Source organism: Chinchilla lanigera, unplaced genomic scaffold, assembly GCF_000276665.1.
Source record: "Chinchilla lanigera isolate Chin_1 unplaced genomic scaffold, ChiLan1.0 scaffold00053, whole genome shotgun sequence".
NCBI lineage: Eukaryota > Metazoa > Chordata > Mammalia > Rodentia > Chinchillidae > Chinchilla > Chinchilla lanigera.
Window position 1 is genome coordinate 1,265,560 of NW_004955454.1, and position 22,137 is coordinate 1,287,696.

The window sequence follows — 22,137 nt, forward strand, 5'->3', positions numbered from 1 at the left end:
CTGGTGCCCCCTGAGTTCCAGGCTGTCCTGCAGAGGGGTCCTTGGTGGCTATGCTGGGTGGTTCTAGGTCTGAATCCCACCATAGCCTCTTACCAGTTGGATGGCCTTGAGGAAGTTACTTAACCTTGTAAGCCTCCATCTTTCGTCTGTGGGAGGATGATATCGTGTCCTGTGGGGCTTAGTGAGGGGAGTGGGAAACTGTTGACATCACAGTGCATGTCCAGAGACTGGGAGGTGGCGGATCACCCTCCCTTCGTTCTAGGCTGACTTTGAGCCTGAGGTTCCCAGGGCAGTATCTGGCATGCAGCCCTGAGGATCACCGATCCCCACCCACGGGAGCACTAATGGGACCCAGATATGCCCTTGTGACCCACCCATACTGGAGGTGGCCCTCAGAGGTCTCCGGCCTTGCTTCCTTATGGTGCAGAAAGCAGGGTCCTGACCGGAGTGCAGGCACCACCCCCAGCTCTAGGCTTCTTCCCCTCCCCCTAGATGGGCCCCAATGCCAAGGAGCTCTTCCGGCTGGTGGAGGATTTTGTGGATGTCATTGGCTTCCGTATGAAGGACCTGAGGGACGCGTACCAGGTGACAGACAACCTAGGTAAGCCCTTGGTAAGGCCTCCTCTGCCCACTGGCCTCTACGCCTGCCTTACAGCCCTTGGCAGGGCCCTGCTTCAGTTTCCCCAACTATACAAGGGGCAGTGACTGGAACCCTTCTGTGGGCCCTCTTAAACATGTGTCTAAGCTCAACTCTAGGTTTCTGTTGCCTCCTTAGCGGGAGCCCAAGGAGAGGATAAGACCTGGAAAGGGCCTGGAGACCTCGTATTGGGGGTGCCTCCATGACCAGCCCTGGGCCACTTCTCTGCCTGCACCCCTGGGGCCCAGGGTTCCCTGTCCCTATCACTTCAGCACCTTATGCAGCCAGCTACCTCAGCTCCCCAATCCTGGAAGCCCCTCATCAGGGGCCCTGAGCTTCCCCCAGCTCATAGCATCGGCTGAGCCTCGGTTCCCTCATTTGTGAAATGAGACAATAACTGTGTTGCCTTATGAGGGTGTGAAGAGTGACAGAGGAGACAAACGCGAGCCTGGGACTGGGAGGTGGATGGTGGCAGCCCTTACCAGTGTCCACTGCAGGCTTATTTCATGTTCATTGTCACAGTTCCCTCGAATTCCTCTCATAGGCCACTTTTCCCAAACCTCCCTCATGGGGTAACCTGAGAGTGGGTGCCAACCCCAGCTGTGATCCCCATAGCACCAGGGAGGGAAATGTCCCCCTTCCTAGTGGGAAGACTTGGTTTCCAGGGCAGTGACTGGGACTGGCTAAACTTCATCAACACAAGTGCTACTGGGCCTCTCCCAGCCCCCACGTTAAATGTCCCTTCGTGCAGTAGCAGAAAGAGCTATCCTGGGCCAGACAAGTGTTCCCACACTTTCTAAGCTGAACCCCTGTGCTGGCCCTGCTTTTCCACCCTAGGAGCTTGGGGTCGCAGGGCTCCATCAGCTACAGTACCCCGGAAGGCCCAGCCCTCATTTCACGGGAGCAGCCAGCCTGGGTGCTATGGAGGCTGCTGGCTGGAAGGGTTGGTGTACTTTGCACAGCACCTGAGGCCTTACCTTTTCCTCTCAGGCTCCCTTTCCTGGCAGAGGTGCAGGTGCCCAGACAAAGGGGCTGTGGTGCAGCTGAACAGGGATGAGTTCGGGAAGGGACTCAGTCTTCCCAGCCCAGCACCTCAGTGTCGGCCCAACATGGCTCACAACTCTGGAGGGGCCCTCACCTGCCTTTAGGAGCCAGCCTGAGCCCGTGGCTACTCAGGGCCACCCACTGTCACCACAGGCCCTGGGCTGCTCCAGCCACCTTCATGGCCTGGTACCCTATTCACCAGTGTACCCCCCTGCCACACTCCCGAAACACCCCACAGACTTCACTTTTCTCTGGCACATCCATGCAGCCCATACAGCTGTGCGTACTCAACTCTGTGTACTCCATGATCTCGTATCCCTGCAACTTCTGTTCTCCACTTATCTCATTCCCACATGCACCACACACCCTCCTCACCCACCCAGTTCTGTCCATCCCCTGGTTTAAGCCAGTGGGGACTCCCCCATGCATCAGCAGCAGACCCCTCCATGGCCCTAGCCACCCCTTGTTCCCCAGGACCCCAGAGCCCACAGTCCTTAGGGGACAGGCTGCCTCCGTCCTGTGCCCTGGGCTCCTGGGCTGGTCCTCCTCCTTCCTCTGTGTCCCTCTGAGGTCATCCCCACCACCAGCTTGGAATTGAGATGCCCAGACCCCAGACCCCCACATACACTGCCCCTCATCAGGTCTTTCTGGGTCCCAGAAGAATGAGCTTCTCATCAGCATTGTGTTTATCAGGGTGGAGGGCCTGTACCTATGTATCCCTTGTACCAGCCCCTCTCTCCCCTGAGGACCTTGATCACCAGGGCCCAATCTGATCACAGGCCTGTGGTGTCCCTCCTCTGAGGGACCTGAGCATCACCCCCGCTACAGTCCTGTCTCCTGCCCCTATTCCCTTCTGGGTCAGAGCAGCATCTGCAGTCCCTCAGCTTCCTCAGGAACCTAGAACGCCTGATCTCATCTGCCATCACCTAGGCTTTCTGTCCTCTCGAACACCCTTGCACACCCCACATGGTGTGAACATGTCGCCGACCCAGCCCTACCCCAGCTCATCACTCGCTCTCCCAGACACTGCTTCTCTGCCCAAGCCCTACCCTTGGCCCTTGAGATGTGAAAACCACCAGCATAGGACGTACCACCCTGCCTCTCCTGCCCAGCATGCTCTGGTGCCTGGGATGGCCCCACCGTGCCAGGTCCCTCCCCTGTGGTCCTGTCTGCAGCAGCTCCCAGCACCTACCTTCATAGCCCTTCACCCTCTCTGCTGCCTTCCTCTCCTGTACTGACAAAGACCACCAAATCAGCCATCAGCCTCTGTTCTCTGTCTGGGTCACCAGTGGGTGATGCTCACCATGCACACCCTATGGTCAGTCCTCAGTGTCCCCCAGCTCTAACCCAGCCAGCATGTGGCTCCTGACTGCTGGCCACCACCTACCTTCCCTCCATCCTTCCTCTTTCTCCACTGGGCGGCAGACTACCCTGCCACCTCGAAGGTTGGACTGCCCCCCAGCCATGCCTGGTCTCTTCCCTACCTGCACCCCCAGGAAGCAGCCTCGGGCTCCCTGGGCTTCTCCCCTCCCGGACCTGAAACTCACTTGTGTCCAGCACTCCCGCATCCAGACCCAGCATCTGCTGCCTGGGGTGTCTAAAGGGCTTTTCACACCCACCAGAGCTGGGGCTCCTTCCAGGACCTTGAAGTTACTTCTGCCTGTGTCTCCCCATGCTCCCCTGCGAGGATACAACCATCTTTTGAAGGGTCGTTCTCAGTGCCCTTGACCCCTCCCCTGTTGCAGCAAGATGGTCCCTTCCTTCCTGCAGGCTGCCCCTCACTCCTCACTCCTCCTCCCACCTTGAGGGCGCCTCCTTTCCCTGGATCTTGGCGCAGAACTCTCATTGCTCAGGTCTTCTCCAAAGTCACCGCCAAAGTGAGGACTTCCCCACTGCCCTATGTGGAAATGTCACCACCCCCCACGTCAAGTCTACCTTTCCCCTCTATGTATACTTCAGAAGGGGTGTGTGTGTCCACGGCTCCTTCTCAGTGCCAGAGTGGGCCCACATGTGAACTTGGCTGTTCATAGCCACACTCTCAGCAGTAAGGGTTGGCTGTGTGGGGTGTTAAAGTTCAGAGAGGAGGGCCAGTCTCTGTCTGAAGAGTCTCTTGTAGAGAAGACGCCCTGGTCCACACGGGACAAGGTCTATGGAGGCAGGAGGGTAGGGGAGTCTGCAGAGCCAAGGCAGGGCCAGGGCAGCAGAGAGGGCACAATGCCTGGCCTGACAAGACACAGAAAGGAGCAGCCGAGGGCAGGTGCAGCCTGTAAGGGGCCCAGAGCCCCCTTTCCCTCCCCTCCCCACTTGTGTGAGCGGCCCCAGGCCAGGACTTGAGGCTCTGAGGGACGGAGGCAGTGTCACCCAGAGTGGACGAGAGTGCAGAAGCCCCATGTCTGAGGAGGGCCCTCTGTTCCACAGCCCTATCCCTGGCCCTGTGTGCACGGGCACCCAGCCCATGGCCCATGAGGTTGAAGAGTCCACAAGCCCAAAGTTGAGAAGCTGTGTTCTTGAGGTGAAAGCAGGGCTCTGCCTGGGTGGGCTTAGCCAGGGCCCAGCGACAGGTTCCGCCAGCAGAGGGCCCAGCACCAGTGACTTCTCTCCCAGCCTCACTTCCCAAGCTTGCTCTTATGTCCCCAGTTCCTCTTCATACTCGTTACTCCTCCATCAGGGACCCTGAGCATGCACCCTACCAATACCCCTAGACTGCTTTGCACAGGCTGGAAGCTCAGTTATCCCCAGCCCCACCTGGGTGCCACCATTTCTCCAGGTTCTACCCACCGCATGTAACAGTGAGGGGAAGAGAGAGCAGCCACAACATTTGGAGGCAACTGGCCTGTGTCCCAGGAAGGGAGGATGCCCAGGTAGCGATGGCTCCCTGTGGATCCCTCCATGACCACAAGACAAACCCCCAACTCAACTTTGAGCCTTTCTGGGACATGGGGACTAGAGGTTGCGCCTGGGTCCTGCAGGGCTGGGTCGGACCCCTCTTGGATCTCATCAAGAGCAAGCAAACCAGGGACTGCCCTCTGGAGGCTGTGGCCATGCCTGCTGCCCCTTACAGTCCCCATCTGTGAGCCATGGGCTCCGGGGACTTGCCTGTCCAGGTTGTGGGAGTTGGGGTCTACAGTCTGAGCGGCAAGGGCTTTGGGGAGCGTAGGAGGTCATCCCTGGCAGCAGTCCCCAATCCACATCCGCGTCACCGCCGCACCACCCTGAAACCTAGGCTGAGGGTCCTGGTGTGACTGTCTCTGTCTCTCCTGCCCCAGTCCTTAGCATCCATAAGCTTCCAGCCAGCAGTGCCACTGACATCAGCTTCCCCATGAAGGGCTGGCGAGCCACTGGTGACTGGGCCAAGGTGCCGGAGGACAGGGTCACAGTATCCAAGAGTGTCTTCTCTACGGGCTTGGCAGGTGAGGCCCAGGAAGCAGGAGACTTGGGCCTAGAGTCTGAGGACTGCCACCCTGAAGGCTCCCCTGGGGTCCAGCCCAAGCCTAAAGAGGCAAGATGGCATTCATGCTCCTGCTCTGTGGTCCCCAGGCTAGCACCCTCCAGGAATCCCTCTCCGCCCTCCTGGGCCCTGGTGGGCTAAACCGAGTGGACGGGTGGACCAGCTCACTGGGGGAGAGGCGAGGACTGTTGAATCATGGTAACCATAGTTCCCAGGAGAGAAGCCATCTTGCCCCTGCCACAGCTCTGGGGGGTCACGTGGGGAGGGTCTGCAAGGTGCCCCTCTCCTAGCTCCTGAGAGCCCTGGGTGTGCACTTGTGGGTAGGGGGGAGACCCACGAGGTCTGGCCGGGGGCTGGCCGCGTGGCAGATCAGGTCGGGTGACCAGGCGCTCTCTTCCAGAGGCAGATGACTCGTCTGTGTTCGTAGTCGGCACCGTTCTCTATCGAAATCTGGGCAGCTTCTTGGCTCTGCAGAGGTGGGCAGTGCTGGTGGGCAGGGTGGTTCGGACCCCTAGTGCGAGCAAGGGGCAGGCCAGGGTGGGAGGAGGTGGAGGCGGTGAGGGTGGCGGGCCAGAGGACACAGGCTGGGTCCATGACACTGCTGCCAATCTGTCCTGCCAGGAACACAACTGTGCTGAACTCCAAGGTCATCTCTGTGACTGTGAAGCCCCCGCCCCGCTCCCTGCTCACTCCCTTGGAGATCGAGTTTGCCCACATGTACAATGTGAGTGTTCCAGGTACCCGAGTTTGTGCAGTGATTGCTCCCGTCTGACCACGTATGCGGTCTTGGGTCACCTACCAGGCCCTTACGTCTCCATGCGCAGGGTATCCACGAGGCTAGGAAGTGGGGGCCCCTCTGCTGGAACCCCAGCAGACTGCCAAGCTCCGCCCTGTAAAGGCTCTGAGCTTTTAGAGCCAAGAGCATCCTCCCTGAACATGCTGGGACTAGATGCCCTGATTTCAGACCCTGCTGCTCTGTGAGCCCAGACTGGTAAGAGTTTCCAAGGGTCAAATGCCAGGATGTCTGGTTGGGCCTCAGGAGGCGACTGACTCCAGGGGGACCCTGTGGGCTGTCAGTCCTCATCCAGGGAAGTGACAGTCAAAAGTCCTCTAGCGCCACTGGCCCTGGCCCCTGAGTGGGCTCATGCAGAAGTCCCAAGGGAGATATTGCTCAAATCAGCGAAGTGCCAGGGCTGTGGGAAGCCGTAGGAAGAACCCAGCCCTGTCCTTTGCAGCTGTGTGAACTTGGAGGAGTTTCTCAACCACTCTGTCCCTATGTTCCCTCCGTTATCACATGAGTGAAGACCAACTTGTCCCCCTAAATGCTTAAAGTGTGCTACTGCTCTGAATAGCATGAATCCCACTGGCATAAAAGCCCCGATAGGGACAGCGTCCTGGAGTACTCTCAGACATGCCTGTGGGACCAGGGACAAGAGCAAGCAGGGGTGTTTGTGGAGCTTACCTCATCCACTCGCCTTCAGATGGAGGTCCTCGCATTACCCAGTCAGAGCTGGGCTTCGACCGCATGGCCCAGCCTGCTATCACTTCTGGGCTTAGAAGGGTACAGGAGCTGTCTGAGACTCAGCGAGCACTAGGGTTTGAGCTAGGCCTGAATGGTCTTGTCTGGCCCCTTCTCTGTCCCGGGCCTCAGCCTTCCTGAAGTGGTTTTTCCATGATGTGTAGTTTCTCAGGGTGCCACACAGGCAGGGGCTGCTGTATCCGGGGGTGGTTGGGCAGTGACCCTGGGGGGGGGGCAGGTGACCCTGACTCGGCCCTTCTCTCCCAGGGCACCACCAACCAGACCTGCATCCTGTGGGATGAGACAGATGTGTAAGTTCACCCAGGCTCAGTGGCTCTAGGCTGTGGGGTGGTTGGGGGGCAGTCCACAAGGGAGGGGCATGTTTTAGGGTGGGGGCTGCCCTCCCTACCCCCTGTGTGCTGGCACGTCCTCTGCCACCATTGCCCAGGCCCCCTCCCATTCTCCCATGGCCCTGTACAGCTCCTGGGGAGGGCTGGAGCATCCTGCTGGTCCTGTCCCAGAGCAGCCAGTCTTGGTGACAGGGCGCCAGGCACTGAGAGACCACAGTGTCACCAAGCTGATGAAGGCAACTTGGGGAGAACCTGAGACTCTGAGTATTCAGAAGGACTGGGGCTCAGGAGTGTCAGGTTTCCCGTCACGTGCCCAGTAGGCACCAGCAAGAACAGGCTAGACGCTTGTCCCCTTCCTGGAGCAGCAGGCTGGGACGTGCCATCACAGGGAGGTGAGAAGGAGTGGTAGGGGGCCTCCCATGTCGGAAGGAAGGGGCAAGGCCTGGAGGAGCACTCCACAGGTGAGGAGTGTTAAACATTGGAGCCAGGGTTCGCATCAGGTGCTGACAGGCCAGGGCCCGTGGGGTTCGGGCAGTCGGGGGAGTGAGGCCACTGCCCACCCACTTCCCTCCACTCGGGCCCCCTCCACTCCTTCCGCAGGCCAAGCAGCATGTGAGTGCTCAGTGTGGCCCCAGGCAGTACCCATAGCAGTCTGTGGTGCTGGGGGTTGTAGGGTGACCGTTGCGTATCCTGGGCAGCAGGGACAGTGTCCTGAGTAGCCGGGCCGGAAGATGAGATGACCTGTGGAGTGGGGTGGGATGGGCGCAGCTAGACCACATGGAGGCTGGAGGGCATGGGGAGCGGAGGCCTGGCAGCATGGGTGGCAGGAAGCACTGGGCAGAGGGTGCTTCTGGGGGATGGGACAGTTGCCCACTCACCCTCTGCCCTCCAGTGACTGCTGACCACTGGTGAGGCACTGCCCCACAGTGCCCTGGTCCTCAGCTTTCTCTGTCCCCAGCAAGGAGGGGCAGTGAAGACAAAACAGCCGGCTCAGTATGAAATGTTGGGTCGTGCCATGTGCTGAGAAGTGGAGCCAAAAGGGTCTGGGTGGGTGAGGCGCTGCTGAGCAGGGATCAGGGAAGTCTCATGAGGAGGTGATACCTGCAAAGCACCCTGGCAAGCTCTCTGCAGCAGGTGTCAGGACAAGCTCTGTGGCAGAAGGACTGTCCTGTGCAAAGGCCCTGTGGTGAGGCTGCGATCTCACATCCTGCCGTGGGTCTGGAGGCTAAGCTGGGAAGCCAGCTCTCTGATTGTGGCTGTTGTTGATTACTTTCTTTGGCTTTTGCAAGTGGTATAAGCTGTTTATGCAAAAGAGGGGATCTGAGAAAACTGCAAAAAGAAAAAGCAAGAAAAATGGCCCTATGCTTCCAGGTACCAGACTGTCCCCCTGTGGCCATCTTGCGACACTGTGAAGTTCTGGATTTTCAGGGAATGAAAGTTGTTGCTGTGGACATAGGTTGTACCCATCTCTCCTCTAAGCCCCCACCCCTACCCAGAGATACAGTCTCAGGACTGCGCGCTGGCTAGATCACCTAGCAAGTCCTGCTGGTGCCCTGGGGAAGCCTGTGCTTCCTGCTTGCTTAAATACCAGTGCAACTAACATCCTGCTTGGACAGCTCTGCCCACGTTTCTGGTTATTCCCAGCTGGTTAGAGGCACTGCCCGGGGCTCAGGCTAACCAGAAGCACATCCTGGATGAGCGAGGGCGGACTCTGGGGCTGAAATGAACCTACTTTTGGGGAGCAACAGGACAGCCACAGGACCACTGTTGAGTAGTTGGATGCTGGGTATCAGTGTGACCCCAACCTGCCCTTCTTCTCACAGCTGTGGGGTTGCCCACCCCCGCTTGCCACCCCAGACATGCTTGGCACTAGGCCCCAGAGATCAGGTCCACTAAAGCTTTGCAGTGACTGAGGCATCCAGGCCAGGAGGGTGTTGGGGAGGTGCTGGCTGTGGCCTGGCTTTCTCTTTGTGATGTTGGATGGTGGCTCTTCCCACTGCTGGTGGGTCCCTGCTTTATTTGAACGAAGGAGCCAGGTGCTTCCCAGTTCATCTGAGTAGGGGCCAGGGGCACTGCGCAGTGAGACCTGGTCTGCTCCACAGTGTGCCTGGATTAGGTCTGGGCTGGCATGGGCATCTGTGTTCAGATGAGACAGCACCGAGTCCAAGGAGGGGTTCTGTGTGGGGAGGGGGGCTTACAGTGGAGGGGAGGGGAGGACAGCCACCTGTGGTCATCAGCTGACAAAGCGACCTCTTAGACCCATAATAGTGACACATAGTTGAGCCTTATTGCAGGCACAGATCCTGAACACAGTCTGCCACCTTATCCTGGACACATGCTGAGTCCAGATCTTGAGCTCTGACCTGGTCACACACTAAGCCGTCTGGCCTGGGTCATGTACTGTGTCCTGACCTGAGTCACTCATATAAGCTCTGACCTTGGTCACATGCTGAGCCCTGATCCTGCTCATATACTGAGCCCTGGTCTTGGTCACAGCCTGACCCCTAACCCGTGTCAAAGCTGAAAGGACTTGTGCAGGTTCACATGCCCTACATGTATCACGGGTTTGTAGGACCACCTCCTCTTCCGGCCACGTGTAACAGTTGATAGTGTGACACGTCTCACTTGGAAAGAAGGAGCTAGAGTCTTTGCCCACTGGCAGACCCTCTACCTACGTCACTCGCAGTAATTCACACACAACTGTACATTCGGCCTGGCACCCACCTCCGGGCATCTGCCATGCTCCGTAAACACAGGGCCTGGAGCCCCTGAAGCCCCCAGCCCTTCAGCCAGTTTTATATGATCAGATTCCATTCCTCAGGCCCAAATGCCCTTGATCACAAGTCCCTACCCTGGCTGAATAGCATGGCTCAAGGTCTCTGATCCCTTATACCCTACCCTGGCAATGGCAGCAAGTTCTGGGAGTGGGGTCTTGGAGTGGGATAAGGGGAGCAAAGGGGGCCTTGCAGAGTTCCAAGGGCTCAAGTTAGAAGAGACTACCCATGACACAGCGCACCCTGTACCGCCCCTCGGCCACCTGTGTCTGAGTGGAGGGACGGTGGCAGCCGTGTGGAGGGACGCCTGTGCCCAGAACTGGTGCTGGCTGAGTAGTGTGTAGCAGAGGCTGACCAGAGGATGGGTGAGTGCCCCCAACTGGGCACAGTTGGTAATGGTCAGGTACAAGAGTGAGGCGAGGGTGGGGAGGCAGAGGCAGGTGAGTGACCAGCTGATGGACAGTGACCAAGGGGAGAGGCAGCTACTGAGCACGTGGACAGATGGGGTGGTGATGAAGTGGGAGAGAAGAAAGGGGCAGCTAAGCATGGAAGGGTGGGGAATCAGTCTCTCGGGCTGCCCTTACAGATCTCCCCGTCCCTAGCAGGCATCTTCGAGCTTCAGACACCTGCCCTTTGCTCTCACAGTTCCAGAGCCACAGTTGTGAATGCAGAAGCCCTAGCAGTGCTGTGCTCCCTGTAGCTGGGGGAGGACTCCTCCTCCTCAGTGCTCCCAACTTCCAGCACCCTGGGCAAGCGTTCTCGGGTTCCCTGTCTGTGTGGCCCTCCGCCTTCTGTTTCTCTGACCTCTCTTCCTCTTGGAAAGACCGTGATCACTGGCTCTATGGACCACCCTAACTCGTATATGATTTTTATCTCGAGGTTCTTCACTTGATTACACTGCAGAGGCCCTGTTTCCACAGAAGGTCACACTCACGGGTTCTAGAGGTGTATGTACATGTACTCTGGGGAACGATAATCAGTCTGCTGTAGACAGAGAGGCGGTGGGTGCTGGACAGACAGACAGGCTGGTGGTGGTGGAGTTGATGGGCCCGCCACATACTGAACACAGCTCTGTGGTTCTGAATGGACAGTTCCTTTCCCACAAGAGATCGGCAAATTTTTGCAGTTTTTAAAACCTCCTTTTAAAAAGTCCAGAGTTATGCAGAATATAAAAGTCAGAGCTGGCAAGATCCCTAGAGACCATCCTTTTTATTCAGAAAGTGGCTCCGCTGAGGTCCAGTGTGGAGGCGTTGGCAGGACAGGGCACTTCCAGTGGCAGCGTGAGGCTTTGGGAAGGGCAAGGTTCCCCTGGTCCTGGGTCCACTGACTGTAAAGGCTCTGAGAAGTCTAGCAGCGGGTTTGTCTTCAACTGAGTCTGGCGGTTTGGGAGACCCTCAATATGCCTGACACAGGCTTCCCCGGACCTGGCCCGCAGAGTAGACTTCTTGCACTCGCTGGGCTCCTTCCCTGGGGCAGGAGCCGGGTGCCCCTAGGTCTGCCCTGTGTCATTCTCACAAACTCTCTGCCTATTTGTCCTTTATTTACCAGTTTTAAGGCAAGGTGGGGAAACTGAGGCCTCCATGCTCACTGACAAGCCCAGGACCACCTGAAGGTCAACTTAGTTGGGTTGGTTTTCCCAACCCTGCCCAGCATGGAGGGCCCAGGCCAGGAGCAGCTGTGCTGGGAGACCTGCCCTGGGGTCCCTGCCAGAGTGAGCATCCTGGGCCCTTTAAGAGCCTGGCTCCTCCCATCTTCCCTGGTTTCCTTGGAGAGGGCAGGGAGGGAGGCAAGCGGAAGCCCAACTTGGCAGGGTCCCCAGGTGGCTGTCAGCGGCCGGTTCCCAGCCCGATTTCTCCCACGCCAGCTGGTTCCTGATGGGGGCAGGGGCATGGAGTGGGGAGAGGGCAGGGGATGGTCCCAGCATAGAGGCCACTTTGGTAACCCAGGATGCACACTGTGGGGAGCAGGAGGGAGCTAGGGATTGGAGGGGGGCTGGGGACAGGAGGAGGTCTGGGGACAACACTGCCCTGTCCTAGCCTAGCCCCCAGCTCCAGCCCCTCCTTACATTTCCTCTGGAACTCCCTCCACTTGGCCCTGGGTGGCTAGCAGTGCTGGCTGGGCTCTCTCCCTGCAGCATCCTTGCTGTCAGAGACTTGTGGCGGGTCAGAGCACCAGAGGGAGGGGATGGGGTCCTGTACTCATGCCATAGACATGCCCCTGGGGTCTGAGGCCATGAGGATTTCTGGCCTATGCTGGCTGGTAGCCCCACCAGGAAGCCCCCTCCAGTCTTATGAGACCCCGTAGCTGGGGAAAGACAGCTCTCTGGCCTGGCCGGCAGCAGTGGCTACCCTCCACCTCAGGCATTTGCAGTGCACCCCTGCATTTTCGTTGCAGGCCTCCTGGAATTCTGGGCTTCTCTGTCCCCTGCCGTGGACTCTTCCTCCACAGGCCTACCTCTCACACTCTGCTGGTTTCCTTCTCCCCCGTTTGCAGCAAGTCCCTGCAGGCGCTCCCCATTTATGCCCAGGGGATTGGAGTGTGCCCATCTTTCTGTGGTCATTCACCCTCTGAGGACAGGGAGCTCACCCCTTCACTCCCTCACTCATTCCCTGAATTCATGACCATGGTGACACGGACTATGCCCCCAGGGACCCCACACAGTCCCCACTTGATAGGACAGCAGACTGGGCCCTGGTGAGCCCCTCATTCTCTGCTGTGGATAAAGGTCCCTGTGTGGGTGAGGCGGGCACCAGGACGTGCAGGGAGCTGGGCACCTGCATTCCTAGGGCTGGAGGTCATGAGGCCCACAGCCAGCCCCTCAGCTCTGGGATCCGCATGGGGCCCTCTGCAGGTCGACTCGTACAAACCCAGGCATGTCTGCCTTCACTGGAGTCCCTGGCTCCAGGCTGCTGTGGGGAGAGAGACGGTGTTTGTCTTCAGTCCAGAGAAGTGTCACCAGGTGCCCATCAGGTGCCTCAGGGGCAATTGTACACTGCTGCTTCCAGTAATAGCCAGAACAGATGTCTCTCCCCTGCCACCTCCCTCCTGCCACTCTCTCCTATGTCACTCACTTGTCACCCTCTCCCTGTCACCCCTTCTCCTATTCCCATGCCTTACTCTTCTCTCTTCTAGAAAAAGCTCCCACCAGGGCAGCGTGGCTGGGGACAGGCCTCGAGGTGGAGGATGGCAGGACGTTGCCAGGTACAGCCTGCCTCAATCTCCCTCTCCACCTCCCCTCCCAGGAGCCCTATCTGTTTCCCAAGCCTCTGCTCTACCTCTGGCTGCTGGGGTAGTGCCCACTGCGTCCTGCCCACCCCTAAGGCTGTGCCAAGGCAGAGCTTGTGGTTCACTTTAGGCAGGCACCTACCCGGCACATGAACAGGGAGAGCCGGTGGTAGGAGCAGGGTTCATGCTGATCCTGTTCCTTACCATGAGGTGGCCACTGGGTGAGCCCTCTACCGCCTGATCTTGGTGTCTACAACTGTGAAACATGGTGTTACGGTGTGTGAGTGGCGTGCTGGGCACTAAGACACAGGAGCCAGGAAGGCTCCAGAACAGGAGGGCTTCCCAGAGTCTAAGAGCCAGTCATCAGGACCTAGTGCACCTGAGGGGACACTCTGGGAGGCAGGGAGCTGGAGCCCACCTGGGAAAAGGGCATAGGACACCCAGACCCAAGGCACAGCATGTGCAAAGGCCTCAAGGCAGAGAACACCTGGAGTGAGTGCTGCAGAGCAAGTGGTTCAGGAGGCATAGGGGTCAGGGACCAGAGTGCCGGTGGGTGGAAGCAGCTGCCCTCAGCCCCCTGCTGGAATCCCCGCACCCCTTTTTAGATGCCGAGAAGGGAGCTCTCTGACTGTGGAGGTGACCAGGCTGTGGTAGGATTGGGGTGAGGGTGTGCAGAAGAGAACAGCAGGATTTCCTGGGTACTTACTGGGTACTTGCTGGCTACTTTCCTGGGTACCAGGCCCTCCACAGAGTCCTTCCATCTGCAAGCTCTGACCAGGCCAGACAGGCCAGGCTGGATACAGGAAGTTTGCACCGGAAGGGTGACCAGGCTTGCCCAGGTCTTCCCAGAAGGCCTATGGCCTTGATCCCACCAGGATACTTCACATCCAAATAGCTCTGACAACCTTGAAGAGGTGGGCAGAGGTGGAGAGGAGTGTGGCTGCGGGGCAAGGCCACAGGGACATCTGGGAGGGGTGGAAGTTGCTCACTTACTTTTTTTTTTTAAACTGAATTCTTTTTTTTTTTTTTTTGGTTTTTTGGTTGTTGTTTTTTTCCGGTACCAGGAATCAAACTCACAACCTTGTGCTTGCCAGGCAGGCGCAGTGTCGCTAAGCTAAATCCCCAGCCCCTGGCTCACTTACTACAGCAGAAGTCTTAATAAGAACTCACCACCTAGGCACTCACTGGTGAGATTCAGAGTAGCCACCAACTATTTTCACATCCATGGAGGGCTGACTTAGTCTGCAGGAAGGCAGAACTGAAGGTGGACACAAGAAAGGACTTCCCAAGTAGCAGGGAGGACAGCAGAGTTGACATGGATGTCTGCTGTCCTTCTGTCTCTATGTGTGGAGGTACCTGCAAGGAGGGAAAAGGTGGGATGACTCTGAGGTAACTGGGTCTTTGGGAGTGAGGTGAACTCGGCCCAGTGGTAGGGGTGTGGCAAGTGAAGGTCTGATGCCTGGGTCCAGTTGTATGCTGATGGGGATGGCCCTGGCCATGGGTGCTGAAAGAAGGCTTGTTGTTTAGTGCTAGTGATGTAATTGTCAAGCTGGTGCTGGTGTCAGTCCTTGTGAGAGTAACAGTACTGGTTCTGACGAGGCAAAAGTGGTGGTGATGAGGCTATGGTGATGTTACTTATAGTTCGGGTAAGGTGGTAACCATGGGTGAGCAGGTGGTAAATGTGGGGACCATGAAGGGGCAGTTATAGTACTGAGGGCTATGTGATGGTGGTGGTAAGGACTGTGCCATGGATGTTGCTGGTAGTGATAACAGCACTGGTAACTAGTGTGGTTGACACAGTAGTGATGATGGTGATGATGATGGTGTTGCAGTGGTCTTGGTGACGATAGTGTTGATGCTGTCATTTGTAGTAGTGATGATATTGTTAGTGGTGATGGAGTTGTTATAATAGTAACAAATGCTATTGATGCTGAGGGTGTTGGTGCTAGTGGTAGTAGCAGTTATGCTATTTATGATGGTGGTGTTGCTGTTGATAGTGTGGTTGTTGGTGGTGATGGTGAAGGAAGTGTTACTTATTATGGTGTTAGTGTTGATGGTGTTAGTAGTGGCAGTGGGGGGAAGACAGTGACAATGATGGTAATGCTTGTGGTGTTAGTGTTTATGATGGCATTAGCAATGGAGGTGGTAATGCAGTAATGACAGTGGTAGTGTTGCTAACGTACTGGTGGTAGTTGTAGTAGTGGTGGTGGTATTGATAATGTAGTGATAATGATGATAATGATGCTGGCATTGTGTGTGGTGTTGGTGGTGCTGCCAGTGGCGTTGCTGGTGGTAAAGATGGTGTTACTGGCAATGCAAAGATGGCATGGTGGTAATGTTGATGATGGCGTTGATAATGTGATGGTGATGGTGGCGGTAATGACAATGGTGATGGTGATATGGTGATGATGGTAGAATTGTTGGTAATACAATAGTGGTGGTAATGATGATAGCGCTGGTGTTGCTAATCACGGAGGTATTGGTAGTAGGGATGTGATGGGGGTGTTGCTAGCAATGTCATATTGGTGGTAGGAATGGTGGTGGTGTTGATAAGGTAGTAGTGATGACAGTGCTGGTGGTGGTAATGATGGTAGTCTGTGATGTTGGTAGTGGTAATGTGGTAATGGTGGTGGTATTGGCAGTAAATGGTGGTAGTGGTGGTAATGATGGTGGTTTTGGTGCTGCTTATCATGGTAGTGTTGATGGTGATGTGGTGTGGTGGTGTTGGTAATATATTGGTGAGGTTTTAATGGTGGTGTTTATGTGGTGATGACGGTGATGGTAATGTTAATAGTGTGATGTTGAGGATGTTGCTGATGATAGTGGTATTGGCAGTAGTGCTGGTGGTGTTGTCGATTCAGTGGTGGTGATGATGGCAGTGACTATACTGTTGATACTGTCACTGATGTGGTTGACAGTGACATCAGTGGTCATTGTGAGGTTGAAAGTTGTGGTGACATTAGGAGAGGCTGAAAGCACAGTCAGTTCTGAGGGAAATTTGCCGCCTGTGCTCCCCCCATGGAAAGCAGGACCACCATGGCCCAATTAATGACTCAGACTGCAGCAGACATATAAGGATCAGCCAGGGTGGGGACACCGGAGAAAGAGCTCATAAGCAGACAGGGAATGGATGCTGGAGGAGACAAGGCTGGGCTGGCTGCAGTGGGTGGTGAGGTTTGCATCTGCAAGAGCCAGGGCAGTGCTTCTGGGGGTGCCTGGTGCCCACTGGCCAGGCGGTGCTTGCAGGGTGAGTAAACACACTGCCCCCCCCCACTGCCCTCCTAGCTCTGGGTACTAGTAACTAAGCATGGGGTGGGCGTCTGAGTAGTAGCCCCTTGGCTGGCACAGTAGGGACAGGCCAAGTGCAATGGGGTTGCAGTTGGAAGCCCAGGCAGGTGGTTGGGGTGCCGGCCCCTGGGCTGGGGAGACAGCAGCAGGAGTGTGCTGGGCTGGGAGCCCAGTGTTCCACCCTCCCCAGGAGCCCTGCTCTGCCAGGCAGACAGCCCTTGGCTTCTGTGTCTGCTCAGGGGCTGGGTAGGTCAGGAGGCGCCTCTGGACACAGGGAGGGGTGGCGGCGTCCAGTTGGGGGCAGTCTGTGGCTGAAAGCTCTGACTCAGTGTGGCTGGCGCCAGGCAGGAACGAGAAGATTGGCATCTGGCATGGTGGGACCTAAGAGGCCCTGAAGGCCCTAGTTATAGACCCAGGGCTCCAGCAGGGCCAGCCTGGGGAAAGGCTGTCAGCAAGAACACCAGGCCCAAGGCAGTGTGCATCTTACCAGGCAGCTGGGACTCCAAGAAACCCAAGTGAGGCAGATGGGAGATCACAGACCCAGAGCTCCCTGTGGGATCCTAGACCTTGCTGAGTTCCTGAGCCAAGCCCTGCGACTCTCCCAGACTGGCCACAGGACGAGCTGGGAGTGAAGGAGGCCACTTGAGGGGTTTTCTGGAGGCAGCAGCAGCAGTGCCAGTCTTTATCTGGGGTAAGGGGTTGGTGGCAGAGTTGGGGTGCTCTGATGGGGGAGGCATGACTAAGTGGGGATGGTACCTGGGCAAAAATAGAGTGAGAGCTGATTTCAAGGGCACAGGTTGAGGCCAGCTTGTGAAGGATCTCCAGGGCCGGGTTCCAAGTTTCCAGGGGCTCTAGAATCCCCTGTTGGCAGAGGCACTTTTCCCACCCCCTGCCAGTGCCTGAGAGCCCTCGCTGGGGCGTGCTGTGCCCACTCATGGCTCCTTTCTGCTGTGTGGGAGGACACTCTGTGAGTCATTCACATTGGAGTGTGAATTAGCCCATCAAATCCAAGGGACCCCAACGGTGCACAAGCCCATAATAGCACCTGCTTCGTGGGCCGCAGGAGGCGTCGTGCTGCAATGAAGGCCCTGGTGTGGTAGGCGGGTGGGGGTCTTGGTGCATGCTTTGTGTTACCGTCCCAGTGTCCCTGGAGCATGCAGCCCCGTGTGCCTCTGTCACTCTTTGAACACATGCAGTTGGGGTGCCCACCGCACAGGAAGACCACTGAGCTATCTGGGTGGCCAGGAGGGAGTTCACCCAGGGGTGGGGGCTAGGCCCTGCTGCACACTCCCCCTTTGGAGGCTTTGCTGGGCTCCTCAGTGCTAGATGAGCCGGGCAGCTGAGGCTGACTGCATGGCCCCCAGCGTTCCTCAACTCCTTGGCTCCCACTGGCCTGGGCTGTGCAGGAGATACCTTGGGGGAGCTGCCTGAGTGAAAGCAAGGGCCAATCCCCACCCAAAGCCAGCTGAGGATGTCCTCTGAGCCACCACATCTGGGACATGGGGATGAGGCGGTGGGCCTGTCTGGGAGCTGAGGATGAACGAGGTGAGGGTCTAAACTGGGTTGAAGACTGTAACCACTGCTGGATGTGTAGGGGTCAAGGGTCCCTGGCCTGAGTGTGGCCCAGGAAAAGTGGGAGAGTCCAGACATGGAGGTTAGGGTCAGGCCTATGGGCCCTGCACTGCCCTGGGAACAGTATTGCCTTTGACCCATGTGAGAAGGGACCTGGGAGGTGAGGGAGGCCAGACATAGGCAGCAGGACCAAGACTGGTGGCCATAGCTGCTGGGAATAGTGGAGAGTCCAAGCAGGGTCTGTCAGAAGCTGAGAGTGGTCAGGCTCTGGAGCACCAAGAGAAAAGGACTGTGGCTCGCTGATGGTCAGCTGTGGCATGGGGGTAGAGGAAGCACAAGGACTTGGTTCTGGTGTGGCCAACGCAGGTTGTGATGCTGAAGAGGGGCCAGGCTGGCTCCTGTCCCCTCCTTGCCCATCTGTGCATTCCTGGTGAGCACCAGCTCCCTGGTGAGCATCGCAGCAGCTCTGTCTTCAGAAAGAGGTAGCAAGGCCAGGACAGGAAGTTATTCCTTGGCTTTGCTGGCCTGGGGGAGGGGGCGTGTAGTCAGGTCCTCATGGTCCAGGTTACCTGTGGCCTGCAGAGCAGTGGGCAGTGTCTGGACTCATTCTGCGAGCTCTGTCTGAGGTGGGGGAGGTGCAGCTTCCTGCTCTGGAGCCCCGTTGAGGGGCCCATGTCCTTACTCAGGCAGGAAGGGGCTCCTGCTATGACCTCAGCCTCTGCTCTCCCGGTCCTGGGAGGTGTCACTGCCCCCAGCTTCTCTTGCCCTGAACCCATTGCAGGGAAGCAGTGTGACTGACCCAGATTCCTCAGGCCTGGGCTCAGGAGGGGGGACCTGCCTCTGTGACCCAGATCTTCTAAGTTCTGTAGCTCAGACAAGAGGTGGCAAATGGTCTCCCACGTGTGGAAGCAGTGGCTGTGTGCGTGAGGACAGATGACCTGTGCTGCAGGAATGGGAACAGGTGCCTCTGCAGTGGGAAGATTTCAGTCAGACCTGGGCCAGTACTTCCAGATGTTGTGACCCAGGATCTGGGTATCACAGGATACTCGCTAGGGCTCTCATTGAAAGGAGGTGGGCTGGGGGCTTCCAGCCTTTCTCAGGTGGGGATGTGTCTCAGATCCACAGAAGGGTCCTCAGGCACCATCCTAAGAAAGATCAGGCCTCCACCAAGGTCCAACGCTGTCAGGAAGCCGCACATAACTCCTGGGAAGCTGTCCTTGACCAAGTTCTCTTTGTGGCTCAAATTGCCTGGAGGCAAGTCCCTTGTGTCTGGATTTCTGGGCGCCCTTGAGGGTCCCTGTGCTTCATCCAAGAGCCCTTGTTGCTCTCCCCATGGGAGGCAGGTGGAGGAGAGCTAGAATTGAGGCCTTGCTACTATCTTGCTGTGTGGCCTTGGGCAAACACCACCTCTCAGAGCCTTGGTTTATCTACAAAGCTGACTTGAGGGTTGTTGAGGAGAACAAATGATAAAATGCACAGGAAACCTAAGCCCAGGATGGAAACTTTTATTACTGGGGTATAGGGAAGGGTGAGGAGAGGTCCTTGCCCATGGGCAGCATGTTAGGGGGCTGAGGATGCTCCCTGGGTACAAGTTGCTGGGACTGCTGGAGGGGTGGAAGGCCAAGGCTGAGGAATCTACATGGTTAGTTTTGAAGGGTCCAGGACTGGGGATATAGCTCAGCGGCACAAGCACCTGCCAGGCAAGTGCAAGGTCCTGAGTTTGATTCCCAGTACCAAAAAAAAAAAAAGAAGAAGAAAGTTTTGCAGAGTTCACACGGGTCCCAATGCCCACAGGCAGGTGCCCCTGCCCAAGGTTCAGACAACTTACAGGATGGCCAGCTCCTGTGCACCACACAGACCAGAGGCAGACACCTTGTCTGCCCTGGCACTACCCCTCAACAGGTTAGTACCTGTGCCCCCCGAAGGCTAAGAAGCCAAGTGATACCACAGCAAGGGCCCCAAGGCCAGTCACCAGCTCCTAGGCTGGCCTCTCTCCCAGGCAGTGGCTGGTAGCATCAGCCTGGTGCCCTAGACACCCAGCATTGTGGCCGGGAACCTGCCAGGCTGCTGGCTTTGGCCAGCCTGGCTACCCTCACCCCAGCCTCTGGGCACTGTCCCCTCAGATCCCTCCTAGCAACACCCATGGAATGGCTGGAGCTCAGAGTAGGAGTGCCTGTGTCTGGCCTGAGCACTTCTGAATAGAGATTTGAATCCAGCACAGGGTGCACTGAAGCAGTGCGTAGGACTTTCCTGGAAGTCAGGCATTTTGGGGTCTCCTGGTCAGGATAAACTGACCATTTTGTCTGATCTGAGACTTACAGGCATGGGACCTCACCATGGCACCCCAGGGGCAAAGGAGGGCTGGAATCATCAGGGCTTGGAGGCTCTGGCCCTGTAGGGTAGAGGATGAAGGGAGAGGCTGAAAGGATTGTGCCTGGCACATCTGAGTGTGACCTTGTAAAACCTCTGATGGGGTGAAACATCCAGGATGTCAATCAGACTCCAAGAATTTCCAGGGACACCCACCCCACTCTCTCTCCTTGTCCCTTGGTACTTCCAGAACTGCCCATCCTATGGTCAGCAGGACCTGCACATTCACAGGGGGACAATGAAGGAGGTCTCTGCCTTGAAGCTTTGACTTTGGGGCATCCTGTGCTAGGGACAAAGAACAACAGTCTAGGAGTGGAGCCTCCATCCCAGTGTCTGGAGTCTGGTGGCAGCGGGGAGGGGGTGGGGTGGTCACTGCTTGGGGTGCCCTTGGGGTCTGTGCGGTTGAGACAGGCCAAGACCAGAAGGCTCAAACAGAGGCATCCCTGGGAACTGAGCTTGCACTTCTAGAGCCTCCCATGTATTTTTCTCAGGGAAGAGAGTCCTTTGAGGACTGCTAGGCCCCAAGCCCTGCCTCAGCCTCACACTGCATTTCAGGGTGAACAGTCAGGCTGAAAGAGGAGGGACGTTCCAGAGGCCACAGAGTCCAAAGCCAACCCTACAGCACCCAAGTTCTGGCCCTCCTCCTGCTCCTGCCTTGTCTGGGATGCAGGGTCATGGTGCTGCTCTCTGGAGCAAATTTTTCAAGGAGCCAAGGGAGTCTTAGTGAAAAAGCAGATACTAAGGGCATCCTCCTGCTCTTCCCTTCTTGCCCAGAGCAGATTCCCTCTCCATGGGCCAAAATCACAGCACAACCTGCTGATGCCCCCTTGGGCTGCCGAGAACAGAGTGGAGAAAGCTACCCACAGCCAAGGGAATGTGCTGGATGTTCTTAGGCATCAGCATACACTCCAGCCCCTCCCCCCTTTAGGAGGAAGCTGAAGCCAGGGGTTCTAGGTAACTTCCTAAGGTCATGCAGCTAGGCTGCAGCTGAGGTATGGCTGAAATCAGGTGTCTGATCAGAGGAGCTTCTCAGAGTTGCAGGGTCGGGGAGCAGGGAGGGTGCTGGATAGATTGCCAGTCCGCACTGCAAATGCAAGGTCTTTGGCACGTTGAAGTTCCCTTTGGTTGGCTTGGATTGGAACCACAGCTCGAGGACTCTGGGACCAGCTATGGAAGACTCGGTGCAGAGGAGATCCTGAGCTCATGTCCTTCAGGCTTGGGCAGGTGCTGGGTCCCAGTGCCTTAGGGAGGAATGAGGGCTTGCTGGCCCTGGGTTCAGAAGACCACCACTCCCAGCTGTGGCTCCTGCAGGGCAGGTCCCCAGAGCGCACCTCTCCGCCTGGTGGGCCCCTGGGGGCCAGGTGGGACTGCCCTGCAGAGAGGCAGAGAGGCCCTCCTTAAGCACTGTCTGCAAGAGCCAGGGCCAAGGGTGAATGCTTGCAAGCTCTGGACAGGGCTGCCAGGAATCTGGGGGATGAGGCTCAGTAACAAGCCAGCAGGAGGAGGAGTAATTTGCCCTGCCGCTCAGTTCCTGGTGCACCAAGAAGCAGCAAGTCCTTTTGCTGAAATGGGAACGGGGCAGTGTCAGACAGCAGGAGGGGCCTGGGTCAGGCCTCAGAGCGAAGTTTCCGGCCGGCCCAGGGCAGCCTCCCTGCAGGGCGGGCTGTGTCTGTCCTCAAGAGGAGCGGCAGACAACGGGGGCGACAGGCCTGGGGGAGGTGGATGCGGGGGATGGAGCAGTCCCAAGGTCACCAGCTCCAGCGGTCGCCCTGGGCAGTGGGGCTGGGCGTTCCGCAGTGGTCCCTCGCCGGCTCCCAGGTCCGCAGCACCCCTGCGCTGCACGTGCGCCCCGCGCCCTTGCGGTCGCCCCCTCTCTCCGGGTCGCCCCTCCCGCGGGCGGGGCGTCCGGG

General features: G+C 57.5%; 1 protein-coding gene across 1 annotated transcript in view; it reads left to right on the forward strand.

The window, feature by feature from the left end:
- Positions 1 to 22,137, forward strand: part of Adgrb1 (adhesion G protein-coupled receptor B1) — a 63,287-nt gene that overhangs the window by 15,299 nt on the left and 25,851 nt on the right. Inside the window, exons 12-16 of the mRNA XM_013520249.1 lie at positions 493 to 601; positions 4,948 to 5,091; positions 5,530 to 5,605; positions 5,751 to 5,853; positions 6,916 to 6,959. Of these exons, the coding sequence (XP_013375703.1) occupies positions 493 to 601; positions 4,948 to 5,091; positions 5,530 to 5,605; positions 5,751 to 5,853; positions 6,916 to 6,959 (476 nt within the window). The remainder of the gene's footprint in view (positions 1 to 492; positions 602 to 4,947; positions 5,092 to 5,529; positions 5,606 to 5,750; positions 5,854 to 6,915; positions 6,960 to 22,137) is intronic.